Consider the following 16,934-nt stretch of genomic DNA (forward strand, 5'->3'; position numbering starts at 1 on the left):
ATATTATTATAGAAGAGGAGGTGTTCAAATGCATAAAGATGGATAAATCCTTAGGATCTGATCAGGTGTGTCCCAGAATTTTGTGGAAAGAGATTGTGGGCATGGCCATTTCTGTAACATAACACTTCTGCTGGACTGCTGAATATTTATCAAATACCACAACCTTTTGCTGTCTCCTGTGCAGTCCACCATTTCTTGAAATCACTTGGTGATGTTGGGGAGCTCAGGAGACCAGGATAGATCATTCAGTCAGCATTCTGTTAAAAGATACCATCAAATACTTAAGCCTCGTGTGCACTGACATGCTGGGTTCCATATCATGGATTTGTGGGGACTTTAGTGGAGTCTACTCTCCTGTTAGTTATGTTTTATTCCAGGAAGTTGGTGAGAGTAGAACTATAACTTTGCATGACTTATATTTATTTGCAAAGTTACAAGTTAAAAGCATTCAAGAACTGAGAGGAAAAGTAAGCAATTCAGCCCCTCCAGCCTGCTTCACCATTTAATACAGTCCTGGCTGATTTTCATTTTGGTCTCAACTCCACTTTCCTACTGCTTCCCATAACCCTTCAGCCTGTTACTAATTAAAAATCTGTCTGTCTCCTCATTTTAAAAATTATTTAACTGCCCTGGCATCCAACGCATTCTGAGATTCTGACTATAGTGGATAACCTCTCACTTCATGGTCAGCACAGTGGCTCAGTGGTTATTAGCACTGTTGTCTGACAGTGCCAGAAACCTGAGTTTGAATCCACCCTCTGTGCGAAGTTTACATGTTTTCCCCATGTCTGTGTGGGTTTCTGCCAGATGCTACGGTTTCCTCTGGCGATGTGCATGTTAGGTGGATTGGCAATGCTAAATTACCCATACTGTTCAGGGATATGTATGTTAAGTGTGTTAGCAATAGGAAATGCAGGATTACAGAGATAGGCTAGAGGGGTGGGTCTGGGTGGGATGCTGTTTGGAGGATCGGAGTGGACTCATTGGCCTGTTTCCACACTGCAGTAATTCTATGTTCTATGTCAAGGTTAAGACTGGTGCTGGAAAAGTATAGCTGGTCAGGCAGCATCTGAGAAGCAGGAAAATCGACATTTCGGGCAAAAGCCGAGGCTGGGAGGCTCGGGCAGTGGAGAGATAAATGGCAGGGTGGGGTGGGGCTGGGAAGAAGGTAGCTGAGAACCCCCCCCCCCCCCCCCCTCCATTTATCGAAGAAAGGATTTTGCCTGCAAAGAGTAAATGCTGGCAAGGACAAGACTGAATGTTTGTATTTTTCTTCTGTGCTCTGTGTAATACATCTGTAGTGAATGTGAGTATTCCAGTAGTTACTCTCAACCAGAAATTATTTTGTTTTAGTGTTTGTATAGTAGTCAAATGTGCATGTATTGGAACTTAGGAATGCAGCTACCATGATCGGCAGATCTGATATTTGGGATGTAATTTTAAAATGAACTGACATGAACCTGTAGCAGTGTTATGTTTAAATGCAGGTTTACTGTGATATAATCACATCATTTGTCAAAATAGTTAATTGTTTTGTTTTTCTGTTCAAGTAATTGTTTTATGTCATTTTGAGGGCTGGTTTGATTACGGAGTCATATTTTGATTAATCTTGTGTATGAAGCAGTTTCAAATTCATGCAGTTGGCAGTTTTGTTTCATACTGGTTGTTTTTGCCAAGATTGGAGGATTTGATCTATAGGAAGAGGCTGAATAGGCTGGGGCTGTTTTTCCTGGAGCATCAGAGGGTGACCTTGTAGAAGTTTATAAAATCATGAGGGGCGCAGATAGGATAAATAGACAAAGTCTTTTCCCTGGGGTGGGGGAGTCCAGAACTAGTGGGCATAGGTTTAGGGTGAGAGGGGAAAAATATAAAAGGGACCTAAGGGGGCAACTTTATCACACAAAGGGTGATACATGTATAGAATGAGCTGCCAGAGGAAGTGGTGGAGGCTGGTACAATTGCAGCATTTGAAAGGCATCTGGACAGGTAAATGAATAGGAAGGATTTAGAGGGATATAGGCCAAGTGCTGACAAATGAGACTATATGAGAGGATATTTGATCGGCAAGGACGGGTTGGACCAAAGGATCTGTTTCCATGCTGTACCTCTCCTTAACTATGACTTTAAGTGTACACATTGGGAGGTTTAATGTATTTGGAAAAAAAGACATGCAAAAAATAGAACAGGGAGCTAACAAAGAAGTAGCTAGCGGAAAATTTCTACAAATATGTTAAAACCAGTGTTTGCTTATTCTAACAAAATATTTAAATCTTGCTTATTTAACTAACAGTGATTATAGAGTTACTAGAGTAGCATCAGACATGGCTGTGAAAATGTTGCTTAAGAAGTATCACAATCCTTTTGCTTAAAGAAAGAAAAGTATGGCAACATAAGGCATTTCAGGAAAAACCGTAAATGGAAGGGCGAGAAAGGGAGCAGCAATCCGTTTTAATGTACTGAAAATTTGGTATAGGTCAGTAGCTTCACAGAATGGCATACTTTTGAGCTACAGTCTGTACGATTATAATATTGAGATTTTACGAGGAAACATAGTAATCATGGTTAGAAATTTTTACACCAGCGTGCTCAATATTTTTTGTGGCATTTGTGAACTATGGTTAATGACTGACATACAAACTGGCGATGTATATAGTGTTAAACGTGAACAAAAGAAATATAATAAAAACCTATTATTCACATCATGTCATATCTTCTTGACTTGCCAACCACTAAGTTAATAGTTATCGAAACCTACAGGACGGAAACAGAGCCTTTGGTCCAAACCGTCTATGCCGACCAGATATCCTAAATTAACCTAGTCCTATTTGCCAGCATTCAGCCCTTATCCCTCTAAACCTTCCCTATTCATATACCCATCCAGATACCTTTTAAATGTTGTAATTGTACCAACCTCCTCCACTTCCTCTGGCAGTTCATTCCATACACACACCACCCTCTGCATGAAAACATTGCCCCTTGGGTCCCTTTTATGTCTTTACCCTCTCACCTTAAACCTGTGCCCTCTAGTTTTGAACTCCAGGGAAAATAACCCCAACCTGTTATTGAGCCTCTCCCCATAGCTCAAATTTTCCACCCCGGCAACATTTCATAAATCTTTTTTCTGAACCCTTTCAAGTTTCACAACATCTTTCATTTTCAATAAAATTAAAGTATTCAGTCAGGCAGGTGGTTGTTGCTAGTTGAAGTGCTCCAATATTTTGTGCATCTTTAAGTGTTGGGAATGCTTTTGCAACTGCAGTGTTCAAGGCAATGTTGCTTAATTTATATTATCTGTTCTTGCATGAAATGTTATCTTTTTTGCAAAATATGTTACCTAATTCAAACTATTGGACAGTTCAATCTTGGTGCCGACAACAACTTTTTATTATCAAAATTAAACTGGGATGTGTTTCACTCGTACCATATTTTTCCTACCATAACTTCGAATGCATTAACTGATCTTACTCACTTTTTTGTCTCCATGCTATTTTCTGCCTGTCTCAGTAAGTTTTTGAAGTTGAAATTCATTGTCTTTTGCTTCCAGACCTGGTTTTATTTCCTAGTTCACTTTTGGTTAGTCTCTCAACTTCATACTCTGTATACTAACTTATGCTTATATCCTATCCTACCAAAAAGACCCACAAACACTTGAATTTCTACTGACCTAGAATGGTGTATGGTATCCCAGTGTCTCATTTAAAATTCTCATCCTTGTTTTAAATCTCTTCAAGACCATTTCAATTTCTGTTTCTAACTTGCAGATCTGCAACTTCCAATAGGCCTATCCATTTCTCCAGTTTTGTGCATTATTCCACCGTTGGCTGTGTCTTACCTTGCTCAATGACATTTTATTTTTGAGTTTTTTTAAAAAACAATAATGGGAGCTATGATTGTTCCCTGATAACTACAGATAATCTTTGAAAAAAAAGTGCTCAATTGAAAGTGGGCTGGAACCATTATAACACTGCATAGCTTTAGTTAGTTTAGTTTAATCTGAGTACTTCAACATGTGGATTTGAGAGTCTCTGCTGAGCAGTGAAGCTCTGTGGAGTAGGTCATTTGGGATATAATCATACATAATGTGTATGCATTTGAGCAAAAATAAGTCACCAGAGATAGGCATTGATTTCTCATTAATTTGTGCTAGAGACTCTAAATAGCGATGGATTTCTAAACTAGAAAGCATTCTGCTGGTCAAAAATAAAATTTTTAAAAATGTAGTTGAGAAATCAATCCCCAGCAAAATGCGATCTCTTCCTCTATTTATAAGGAAGTGCTTTTGTGGGGCAGTGAGTTATTGTATTCAACAGGGGAATATTCTCCTGCATTTACTGTGAAGTTCATCAACGGCACCATTCGAAAACATAGGAACAGTTAAATGAAAGCATCCATCGTGACAAGTGGGGAGTATTCCATCACATTCCCAAATTGTGCCTGGTAGTTGCTGTGCAGGATTTGGAAGTCCGGGGGTGAGTTACTTATTGCAGTATTCATAATCTCCGACCTGTTCATTGTAGCCATTATATTGATATGGAATGTCCAGTTGACATTCTGGCCATTGGTGAATCCCAAGATGTTGTAGTGGAGGATTCAGTGAAGGTAACACAATTGAATGTCAAGAGTTAGATAATCTCTTATTGAAGATGATTATTGCCTGGCATTTGTGTGCTATTTCTCAGCCCAAGCCTGGATATTGTCCAGATCTTGTTGAATTTGAACATGAACTGCTTCAGTGTCTGAGCAATCTTGAATAGTAATGTACATCCCTACTTTTGACCTTTATGATAGAGGGAACATCATGGATGAAGCTGCTGAAGGTGTTTGGGCCTAGGTCATTACCCTGAGAAACTCATGTAGAAATGTGCTGGAATTGAGATGACTGACCTCCAACAATCACGGCCTATAAGACCAGTATACCTCCAACCAGCAAAGAGTTTAATCCCTGAATTCCATTGATGCCAGTTTTTTTTGTGACTCCTTGATGTCAGAAATTCTTGCCCATCCATAACTGCAGAATGCTTTTCAAACATTCAAAAAGCTAATAAGAGTCACATTACTGTGGATCAGTGTTGTTTGCAAATCAGGCTCAGGAAGCACACCAGATTTTTGTCTCTGACACTTTGCTGGTTGGAGGTATACTGGTCTTATAGGCCGTGATTGTTGGAGGTCAGTCATCTCAATTCCAGCACATTTCTACATGAGTTTCTCAGGGTAATGACCTAGGCCCAAACACCTTCAGCAGCTTCATCCATGATGTTCCCTCTATCATAAAGGTCAAAAGTAGGGATGTACATTACTATTCAAGATTGCTCAGACACTGAAGCAGTTCATGTTCAAATTCAACAAGATCTGGACAATATCCAGGCTTGGGCTGAGAAATAGCACACAAATGCCAGGCAATAATCATCTTCAATAAGAGATGATCTAACTCTTGACATTTTTGTCTCTGACAAAAATCAGTGAACCAGATGCGTTTTTACAGACATCGAGACACAACATAATCACCATAACTTTGTATTCCAGATTTATTTAACTAAATTTAAATTTACTAGCTGTTCTGGACAGTTTTGAATTCCAGTTCCTAAATCATTGGGCCAGACATGGAATACTAGTCTAGTATCAAAATGTGCCTTGTTACACTCTTGGGTTTGGCTACTTTTTAAAAGAACTACCTTGTTCTTATGGGGTGTTTGATCAGTTTAAATGTATTAGAGTCATAGCAATGTACAGCACGGAAACAGACCCTTCGGTCCAACTTATCCATGCTGACCAGATATCCTAAATTAATCTAGTCCCACTTGCCAGCACTTTGCCTATATCCCTCTAAACCCTTCTTATTCATACACTGATCCAGATCCCTTTTAAGTGTTGTAATTGTACCAGCTTTCACAACTTCCTCTGACAGTCCATTCCATTTCCCTCAGCGTGAAAACATTGCCCCTTGGGTCCCTTTTAAATATTCCCCTCTCACCGTAAACCTATGCCTCTTGTTCTGGACTCCCCCACCCCAGTGACTTGTCTATTTACCCTATCTATGCCCCTCGTGATTTTATAAACCTCTACAAGGTCACCCCTTAGCCTCTGACGCAACTGGGAAAACAGCCCCAGCCTATTCAGCCTTTCCTTTTAGTTCATGCCCTCTAACCCTAGCAGCAGCCTTGTGAATCTTTTCTGAACCCTTTCATGTTTCATAACATCCTTCCAATAGGAGGGAGACCAGAATTGCTCACAATATTCCTAAAGTGGCGTAACCAATGTCCTGTACAGCCCCAGCATGACTTCTCAACTCCTACACTCAGTGCTCTGACCAATAAACGAAAGCATTCTAAATGCCGCCTTCACTTCCTATCTACCTGCAACTCCACTTTTAAGGAACTATGAACCTGCAGTCCAAGGTCTATTTGTTCAGTAACACTCCCCCAGGACCTTAACATTAAGTGTACCAGTCCTGCTCTGATTTGCCTTTCCAAAATGCAGCACTTCACATTTATTTAAATTTAAAATCCATCTCCCATTCCTTGGCCTATCTGATCAAGATCCTGTTGTACTCTGAGGTGACCTCCGCTGTCCACTACACCTCCAATTTTGGTGTCATTTGCAAACTTATTAACTCTACCTCCTATGTTCACAACTGAACCATTTATGTAAATGCCCAAAAGCATTGGACTCTGCACCAATCCTTGTGGCATGCCACAGGTCACAGGCCTCCAATCTGAAAGGCAACCCTCCACCACCACCCCTTATCTTCTACCTTTGAGCTAGTTCTGTATCCAAATGCCTAGTTCTCCATGTGATTCCATGTGATCTAACCTTGCTAACTAGTCTACTGTGAGGAACTTTTATATAATCCAAGGCCCATTCTTAATCAGTAATAAAAACAGAAAATGCTGGAAATACGCTAAATCCTACAGTATCTTCAGAGGTAAAAGGAGAGTCATAGAGTAATAGAGATGAGAGATCTAAAGCTGAGTGAGGATTTGAGTTGAGAAGGATGTCGAGATGTTTTAGTGTATTTTGGACCAAGTGAGTGGCAGATGCAGATTAATGAAGATAAATGTAAGGTTATCTACTTTGGTAGCAAAAAAATGATAGATTGAGAGAGTAATGTGCAATAACACCTGGGTGTCCTTGTACTCTATTTTCTGAAGATAGGCATGCAGGTGCAGTAAGCTGTAAAGATGGCAAATCATATGTTGGCCTTCATAGCAAGAGGATTCAAGCACAGGTGCAGGAATGTCTTGGTGAGACCAGGGCATTGGTGAGACCTTACTAGAATATTGTGTGCAGTTTGGGTCTCCTTTATCTGAAGAAGGATGTTCTCGCTATAAAGAGAGTACATTGAAGACTTACCAGACTGATTCTTGGGTTAGCAAGACTAATGTATGAAGAGAGACTGGATCAGCTAGGACTAAATTCACTGGGGTTCAGAAAATGAGGTGGAGGGAATCTCAGAAACTGAGAAGATTATAACAGGACGAGACAGGATCGATGCAGTAAGGATGTTCCAGATGCAGGAAGGGGATGTTCCAGATGACAAGGGAATCCTGAAACAGGGGTTACAATCTCAGGCTTGTTTTAGAATGGATATAAGGAAAAATTTCTTCACTGAGAGAGAGAGAGATGAACCTCTGAAATTCATTACCACAGAAAACAATTGGTGTTAAAAGTAGTGTGATTTTAAGAAGGAATTGAAAATTGCATTTAGGACTAAGGAATCAAAGGAATATTGATCCTGTGTCTAATTAGCAATGCTAATAACCTGTACGTGATCTTAATTTTCTTTCATCTTTCGAAGTAAGTAAGAATGGGACATCAGTAATTTATCTTTATTCAAAGCTATCATTCCAAAATATTATGATCATATAAAAGTCCAAATTTGTTTCTTCTTTATTCCTCATTGCCATTGAATTAAGTGAAATGGTCAGCTTTTGCAGAGATTTAAGATTCAACTACATTTCTATGACCGGTGTGCCAGACCAGATGAAGTGGCAGTTTTTGTTCCCTAAAGAACAATAGTGATTTATGTGAGTTTTTACAACAATTAAAGATAGTTTTATGGCACTGTTACTGAGACTAATTTGTTTTCTTTTTATTTATTCATTTTGTGGAATGTGGATCTCACTAACCAACCAGCATTTATTGCCCATCCCTTGTTGTCCTTGAGAAGGTGGAGGTGAACTGCTCTAGTCAACCTGCTGTGGGTTGACCCATGATACCATTAGGGAGGGAATTCCAGGATTTTGACCCAGTGACAGTGAAGGAATGGTGATGTATTTCCATGTCAGGATGGTGAGTGGCTTGGAAGGCAATTTGAAGGCAGTGGTATTCCCATATATCTGCTGCCCTTGTCCTTCTAGATGGAAGTGGTCCTGGGTTAGGAAGGTGCTGTACTGAGGATCTTTCATGAATTTCTGCAGTGTATCCTGTAGATAGTACACACTGCTGCTCCTGAGTGTCATTGGTGGGTGGAGTGGGTGCTTGTGGATGTATTGTACATGGGGAGTATTCCATTGCAATCCTGACTTGTGCCTTATAGATACTGGACAGGCTTTGGGGAATCAGGAGGTGAGTTACTCACTACAGTATTCCTAGCTTCTGACCTGCTCTTGTAGCCACTGCGTATATGTGGTGAGTCTGGTTGAGTTTCTGATCAGTGATAACTCCCAAGATGTTGTTAGTGGGGATTCAGTAATGGTAAGACCATTGAATGTCAAGGGTGATGGTTAAGATTGTCTCATTGGTGATGGTTATAGCCTGGCATTAGTGCGGCCCGAATGTTGCTTGCCACTTGTCAGCTGAATGTTGAGCAATCATCAGTGAACATCCCCATTTGGTGGAAGGAAGGTCCTTGATGAAGCAGGTGAAGATAGTTGGATCTAGGAGACTACCCTGAGGAACACCTGCATAATGCCTTGGAGCTGAAATGACTGACTTCCAGCAACCATAACCATCTTCCTATGTGTCATGTATGGCACTAACCACTGGAGAGTTCTCCACCTGATACCCATAGATTCCAGTTTTGCCAGGGCTCTCACTCTTTCAAATGCAGCCTTGATTTTAAGAGCTGTTACTCTCACCTCACCTCTGGAATTCAAGATTGCTTTTTGCCCATGTTTGAACCAAGGCTATAATGAGGTGAGGAACTGAGTGATCCTGGTGGAACCCAAACTGATTCTAGATCTATTATTTTAAATAAAATTGATATGAGCTGCCTGTGTAACAGTCATTTCAGATGTCACGGTATTTTAATTGAGTAAAGGTAATTACAAAGGGAGGAGCTGGCCAGAGTTGATTGGAAGGGGAGCCATCAGGAAAGACTGTGGAGCAGCAATGGCAGGAGTTTCTGGCGGTAATTCAGGAGACCCAGCAGAAACTTATACCAAGGAATAAGAAACATAACGAGGGGAGGAGAAGGCAACCTGGGTTGACGAGGCAAGTCAAGGACAGCAGAAAAGAAAAAGCATGCAATATGGTGAAGATTAATGGGAAGCCTTTAAAACCCAGCAGAAGATGACTAAATAAAGAGTAATAAGGGAGAGGAGCTGAAATAGGAGAATAACCTAGTTAGTAATACGAGAAAAGGTTGCAAGCGGTTTTCTTCAGATATATAAAAAGTAAGAGGGAAGCAAGAGTGAACATTAGAAATGAGGTTGGAGAAGTAGTAGTGGAGAGCAAAGAAATGGTGGAGGAATTGAATTAATACATTGCATCAGTTCTCAAAGTGGAAGCAGCGTACCAGGACTTAGAGTCAAGGGGTAGGAGTGAGCATAGAGGCCTTCACCAAAGAGAAGATGCTGGGGAAGCTGAAAGATATGAAAGTGGATCAGCCACCCAGACCAGATGGGCTACACCCCAGAATTCTGAAGGAGATAGCTCAGAAGATTGTGGAGGCATTGGTGATGATCTTTCAGTACTCGCTGGAATCAGGGAGGATCCCAGATGACTAGGAAATGGGCAATAAATCGCTAATGTAACACCACTGTTTACAAAGAAGGAACGTAGAAGATAGGAAATTAATTTTCTAAAAAAAAAACTGCAGGTATTGGAAATCAAACAAAAACAGAAATTGATGAAAAATCTCAGCATCTGTGGAGAGAAATCAGAGTTAACATTTCGGGCCCAGTGACACTTCTTCAGAACTGACTATAGCTAAGAGAAGATTGAAGGAGTCCCAAGGAAGGTGTACAAGATTGATCCTGGGGATGAAGAGCAGGTGAGGACTCTGGTCTGTACTCAGTGGAGTTTAGAAGAATGAGGGGGCAATCTGATTTAAATTTAAAATAAGGAGAGGCCGAGATAGAGTGTATGTGGAGAAAATGTTTACATTTGGACGAGAGACTAGAACCTGAGGCCACAGACTCAATGTGAAGGAACAACTGAGATGAAGAGGTTTTTCTTCAGCCAGAAGGTGATTAATCTGTGGAACTCATTACCGCAGTGTGTTGTGGAGACCAAGTGATTGAGTGTGCAGTATTGAAAACAAAGACAAACCTGGTTCTTGATTGGTAAAAGGATCAAGGATTGAGGGAGAAAGCAGGAGAATGATCTTGAGAAACATATTAGCCATGATCGAGTGGCATAGCAGACTCGATTGACTGAATGACCTAATTCTGCTCCAATATCTTACTGATGATTTCCCTGAGTGCATTCGCCTGGGCTCCTGGATTAATAGTCCAGTGACATTTACCACCAGGCTACTGCCTCCCCAAACTATTTCTCCTAATTGTAACCAAGGCCAAAATAGTAGTAACGAGATAAGTAAAGAAACAAAAAGTGTGTGTAAAGATGGAAATGGTAGATTATTTTTCTATGTTAATTCATTCACCAATGAAGGCATCACTAGGCCAGCATTTATTGCCCATCCCAAATTATCCAGAGGGCATTTAAGAGTCAACTACATTACTGAGAGTATAGAGTTACATGTAGGCCAGACCAGGTAAGGATTACTACTTCCCTCCCGATAGGACATTAGGGAAACAGATGGGTTTTCATGACATTCAAAAATGGATTCACAGTCGTCATTAGACTCTTCATTCCAGAGATTTTTTTAAATGCAAATTCCATTGCCTGCTGTGACAGGATTTAAATCAATTAATACTGCTAGGAATTGCCTCCCACTGGATTAACTGCTGTCCAAATGCAAAACAAAGAAATAAGAATTAGGAAATAAGACAGAAACAAGAGAAGAAAACCAAACCAGCATAGAAATCTTAAAATTGTAGAATGTTATATGCAGAAGACTGTAAAGTACCTCAAACATGTACAAAATAGAAACCGAAAATACCAAAGAAACACAGCCGCTCTGGCAGCATTTGGAAGAAATGCTGGCTGAGTTTCTCCAGAATTTTCTAGTTTTATTTTCAGCTTCTACAATATTTTGCTTTTATTTAAATATCTCACCCTTGTCTTGAGAATCATTTGTAGCAGTTCAAGAACAGAAAAATCAAAGTTGGAGCAAGGTAGAGAAATAAAATGACCAGGTAGTGCACATTCTTGCAGACTGAACTGCAGTGTGTCTATTTTTAAATTCTCATTTTTGTTTTTAAATCCTCCTATGCCCTTACCACTTTGAATCTTTTATCTGTTCTCGGGCCCTATGACCCTTCCTGAAATATGTGGCCCATCTTGAGCTGCCCCAATTGTAGGTGCTTCACCATTGGCTGGGGCTTCAGGTTGCAAATTTAGTATGGCATTGCCAAAGTTTTTGAAGCTGTCATGGAGTGAAGCAATAGGAGGTACTGCTATAGTTGGAAAGGGGATTGCAGTTGTGACCAGCATGATGGCACACCACCTAATGCAATCCTGTGCTGCTATTTGGTTTTTGTTATGTATGAAGACAATTACATTTTGTACAGAATCAAAAATTAATATTGAGGCAAATTGACAATTTTGAAAGTAAACAACCTACTTTTATTTTACTTATTTTTCAGTGCTATCAAAACCATGCAGGGCTACTTGGCGTTAACAGTGTATCTCTACACACAAATCAGTGTATGTTTAAGGACTGGTAAGTAAAGACCTATTATATCTCATAGCTTACCATCTTCACCTTTGATATTTGACTTGGGCAATAAATTGTTACTTGTTTGCATTAATCTGGGAAAATCAAAAACATTAACTTTCAAAAGCCTTGATATTGAATCACATTGGAAACTTGAACATAAAGATAATTTCAGAAGTATTGAGGAATTGCATGAGTTTCATTTGCAAGTCATCTGAGGCATTGTAATGTCAAAACCATGGTTAAAACTGAGACTCCTCAGTAGATCACAGAATAGCCCTGTCTACATCAATATCACAGCTGCATTACCATTTAATGTTGCAATGAGATTCATTTGTGCAACAATGAATTCGAGCCAAATGAAAGGCCTTTTTAAAGCTCACAATAATGCTAAAAAGCTGTAACAAAAACAAAAATTGCTGGAAAAGCTCAGCAGGTCTAGCAGCATCTGTGGATAGAAATCAGAGTTAATGTTTTGGGTTGAGTGACCCTTCCTCAGAGTGGCTAAAGAAACTGCACTGACTTCAGGTTTACTATGTGTTTGTCTGTACAATGGGTTGCAATTTTCTGAATGTGACACCAAACCTGAGTCTGCTAGTATATTTACTGGAAAGAGTATAGCCAATCTGTTTACTCTGATGTGCCTTAATCATCTCCTTACTGCTGCTGCCTTTGGAGGATTGGAGCCTGTTATAATTACAATTTTTTTGGGCAGTTTTAGTAATTCTTCTCCATGCATATCCACACTTGCCATGTAGTGCTAGCTTCCCTGAGTTTGGTAGTGGTTATTTTTTAATTCTCTTAGAAAAGAGGGAAGGCTATTCAAATATCAAATAGCACTCTGTGGAAGCGCAAGGCTGGTGAAAGATGCCAAATTGGAAATTTGATTATTTGCTATTCAGAAGATGTGACTTTGATTTTCTACCATAAACAATAAAGTGTGCTCATTCTGCCTTTTATGCAGCATTTACTTTTATTTTGAGGTACAATCCAATAAATTATCAGAAGAATGAAATAAAAGACTGAAAATCAGTAAATTAGTCTTATTCTGATGTGTCATTTAGCAAATTATTCTCCCTCACATTTCGTTTTACTTTGTTTTTAAAATAAAATCTGTTTGTGCCAAGTGTAGATAATTCACTGTTAATGCTGTTAACAGATTTATTTTGAAACATCTACGTTTAATTGCTGAAATGATTTTTATTTCTTTTCTCTAGTGGATTGTCTGATTGGGAAAGCTGCCTACATTATCCCTGAGTCACCAGTAATAGCGCTCGGTTCACAACTAACAGCATCCTGCATTCTTAATGATTCCTTCATAAAAGAAAATAAAGTTGATGCAAATCAGATATTCTGGAATTTGAAGGGAATGAGAATATCAGAGGACAACTATCACACAGTCAATAGTACTGTATCAAACGTAACGCTGAGACTTTACAGTGTTGGAAATTCACTTCTCACTTGCAACGTGCAACTCAATGAGGATCAAGTATTAACTGTCTTCGGTATACAGATTACAACAGGATGTAAGTATTTTTCTGGGGTCAAGGGATGTAAAAAGGAAATTTGCAATTTAATAAATCCAAATGACCTTCTATAATATCATAAGAAATAGGGACATGAGTAGATTGTTCAGCCCTTTGAGCCTGCTCCGCAATTCAGTGGGATCATAGTTGATCTGACACTCCTCACATCCACTTTCCTGCTCATTCCCCGTAACTCTTGATCCCCCTAATGATAAGAATCTACCTCCAGCCTTAAATAAGCACTAGGTCTCTGCCCCCATAGTTCTGTAGGGCAATGAGTTCCAAAGACAAGAAAGGAATCTAGAGTATGGTGCTGGAAAAGCACACCAGGTCAAGCAGCATCCGAGGAACAGGAAAATTGCTAATTCGGGCAAAAGCTCTTCATCAGGAATGAGGCTGGGAGCCTCGAGAGTGGCGAGATAAATGGGAGGGGAAGTGGGACTGGGGGGAAGGTAGCTGAGAGCGCAGTGGGTGGATGGAGGTGGGGGTAAAGGTAATAGGTCAGAGGGGAGGGTGGAGTGGATAGGTGGGAAAGAAGATGGACAGTTGGGATGGGTCATGACGACAGTGTTGAGCTGGAAGGTTGGAACTGGGGTAAGGTGGGGGGAGGGGAAATGAGGAAACTGGTGAAATCCACATTGATGTCATGGGGTCCCAAGGCGGAAGATGAGGCGTTCTTCCTCCAGACGTCGGATAGTAAGGGATTGGCATTGGAGGAGGCCCAGGGCCTGCGTGTCCTCAGCAGAGTGTGAGGGGGAGTTGAAGTGTTCAGCCATGGGGTGGTGGGGTTGATTGGTGCAGGTGTCCCAGAGATGTTCTCTGAAGCGCTCTGCAAGTGGGCATCCTGTCTCCCCAGTGTAGAGGAGATCGCATCGGGAGTAATGGATTCTGTAAATGACGTGTGGAAGTGCAGGGGAAGGCTCCTTTGGGGCCTTGGACAGAGGTGATGGGGGTAGGTGTGGGAACAGGTTTTGCAGTTCCAGCAGTGGCAGGGAAAAGTGCCGGGGCATGGACCTGACCAGGTAGTCACAGGGAAGGGTCGGTGTGAGGATGGAAATACACTCTGGTGGAGGGGTCCGTTTGTAGGTTGCGGAAATGGCTTAGGATGATGCGGCATATACAGAGATTGGTTGGGTGGAAGAGAATGATGTGACATGTCCAGAGATTGGTGGGGTGGGAGATGAGGACCAGAGGGTTCTCTCCTTGTTGCGTATGGAGGGGTGAGGTTTGAGGTGGATACTGGATGTGGATGAGATGTGCTGGAGGGAATCATCAACCACATGGGAGGGGAAATTGTGGCCTTTAAAGAAGGACGACATCAGGTGTGTTCTATGGTAAAACTGGTCCTCTTGGGAGCAGATATGGCAGAGGCAGAGGAATTAAGAATAAGGGATAGCATTCTTGCTGGAGGCAGGGTAGGTGGAGGTGTAATCCAGGTAGCTGTAGGAGTCGGTGGGTTGGTAGAAAATATCAGTGTTGAATTGGTCACTTGATGGAGATGGAGAGGTCCAGGAAGGGGGGGAGGTGTCCGAGATGGTCCAGGTGAATTTAGATTAGATTAGATTACATTACAGTGTGGAAACAGGCCCTTCGGCCCAACAAGTCCACACCGACCCACCGAAGCGCAACCCACCCATACCCCTACATTTACCCCTTACCTAACACTACGGGCAATTTAGTATGGCCAATTCACCTGACCTGCACATCTTTGGACTGTGGGAGGAAACCGGAGCACCCGGAGGAAACCCACGCAGACACGGGGAGAACGTGCAAACTCCACACAGTCAGTCGCCTGAGGCGGGAATTGAACCCGGGTCTCTGGCGCTGTGAGGCAGCAGTGCTAACCACTGGGCCACCGTGCCGCCCACCAAATTTAAGGTCGGGATGGAATGTATTGGTGAAGTTGATAAACTGTTCAACCTCCTCGTGGGAGCATGAGGTGGCGCCGATGCAGTCATCAATGTTGCAGATGAAAAGATGGGGAGTGGTGCTGGTGCTGCATGGGCACCAGCTATGCCTCTCTCTTTGTCAGCTACATGAACTAGAGCTCCTGAAGAAAAGAAACTCCACCTCATCTCTGTCTTAATTTGATGCCCTTCGGTTTTGAGACTATGACGGCTGATCCTTGGCTATCTCAGCTCTTACCCTTTCAAGCTCTTTAAGAATCCTATTTGTTTCTTAAAGTTTGAACTTAAGAGAAATAAGAATCCAGAAGTATGTATAATTCTTCCTCTAAGCGGTGTTTTTTTTTGCATTTCTTCTGACCTCCTTTTCCAGGACTCCCAGTTTTTGCAGGATCATGTCCTCCACCAGTGTCCCCTGTAGGCTTCGCGGTTGATCTGAGTCGGCATACAACAGTTACTGATGCTCTTTGCAGCATTGACTTCCGCTTCATTGACTGTTGCACGTGACCCTCAGAGGTCTGAGCAGAAGAAAAATGAACAGGAATGTTGTTCCCCACTCACACTTTTGCAGCTAATCTTTGCCTCCCCAGGCAGACTTTGCAGCCCACATTCTACCACTTCTACCATGCAAGGAATGCACACCCACGCACAGAGTAGTGCACAGCTTGCTACTTCTGATCTATTTTAACCCTGCCCTTGAAGCCTGCACTCTTCTCCTGCCCCAACTTACTATTAATACTCTCCCTCATCCCTTGCATCTGCACTCTTCCTTCTCTTCCCCCCCATTCCCTTTGCAGCTGCTTTTTCGTAGATCTCCCCACACATTTCCCCCAATCGCGCCCTCCCCCCACCAACTTTTGCAGTCTTATCATCCCCCACCCAGGCACATAGCCTTGCTGTCCAGCAGATTGCTCACTGCTGTCATTTGCCTTTTTTTTTTCCTGCTTTTGCTGCTGATTGACTTAGTGGTTCAATAAGAAACAAATACATGGACAGCAGGCTATGTTTGAAGATGCACCATCTCAGTGATTCTGCTTATCCCTTTGGTTGCCACTGTGAGTGGAACCTTTCAATTGTTCTGACATTTTGGGGCCATGTACTGAGATACAGTGAAAAGTATTGTTTTGTGTGCTAACCAGACAAATTGTAATAAGTACATCAGGATAATAAAATAATGCAGAACATAGTGTTATAGCTACAGAGCGGGTGCAAAGAAGGATCTACTCTAACATATTACGTCTATTCATAAGTCTGACAATAGCAGGGAAGAAACTGTTCTTGAATCTGTAGGCATGTATTTTTCAAACATTTGTATCTTCTACCCATGGAAGAGTGTAACTGGGATGAGAGAGATCTCCAGTGATGTTGGCTGCTTTCCAACGGTAGTGGGAAGTATAGACTGAGTCAATGGAAAGCAAACTTGTTTTCATGATGGACTGGGCTGTGTTCCCAACTGTTTGTAATTTCTTGCAATCTTGGGTAGAGTAGTTGCCGTACCAAGCT

General features: G+C 41.4%; 1 protein-coding gene across 5 annotated transcripts in view; it reads left to right on the forward strand.

Annotated features, from left to right (window-relative positions):
• The window catches only part of il6st (interleukin 6 cytokine family signal transduce), an 81,718-nt gene that overhangs the window by 21,848 nt on the left and 42,936 nt on the right, over positions 1 to 16,934 (forward strand). For all 5 annotated transcript variants that reach the window (XM_087988985.1, XM_087988976.1, XM_043688907.2 and 2 more), the window contains 2 exons: positions 11,931 to 12,007; positions 13,219 to 13,527. In XM_087988985.1, the coding sequence (XP_087845111.1) occupies positions 11,944 to 12,007; positions 13,219 to 13,527 (373 nt within the window). In that variant the 5' untranslated portion in view covers positions 11,931 to 11,943. The remainder of the gene's footprint in view (positions 1 to 11,930; positions 12,008 to 13,218; positions 13,528 to 16,934) is intronic.

This window comes from Chiloscyllium plagiosum, unplaced genomic scaffold (genome assembly GCF_037043375.1).
Source record: "Chiloscyllium plagiosum isolate Xiang-an unplaced genomic scaffold, Cpla_swu_hap1 HiC_scaffold_1, whole genome shotgun sequence".
NCBI lineage: Eukaryota > Metazoa > Chordata > Chondrichthyes > Orectolobiformes > Hemiscylliidae > Chiloscyllium > Chiloscyllium plagiosum.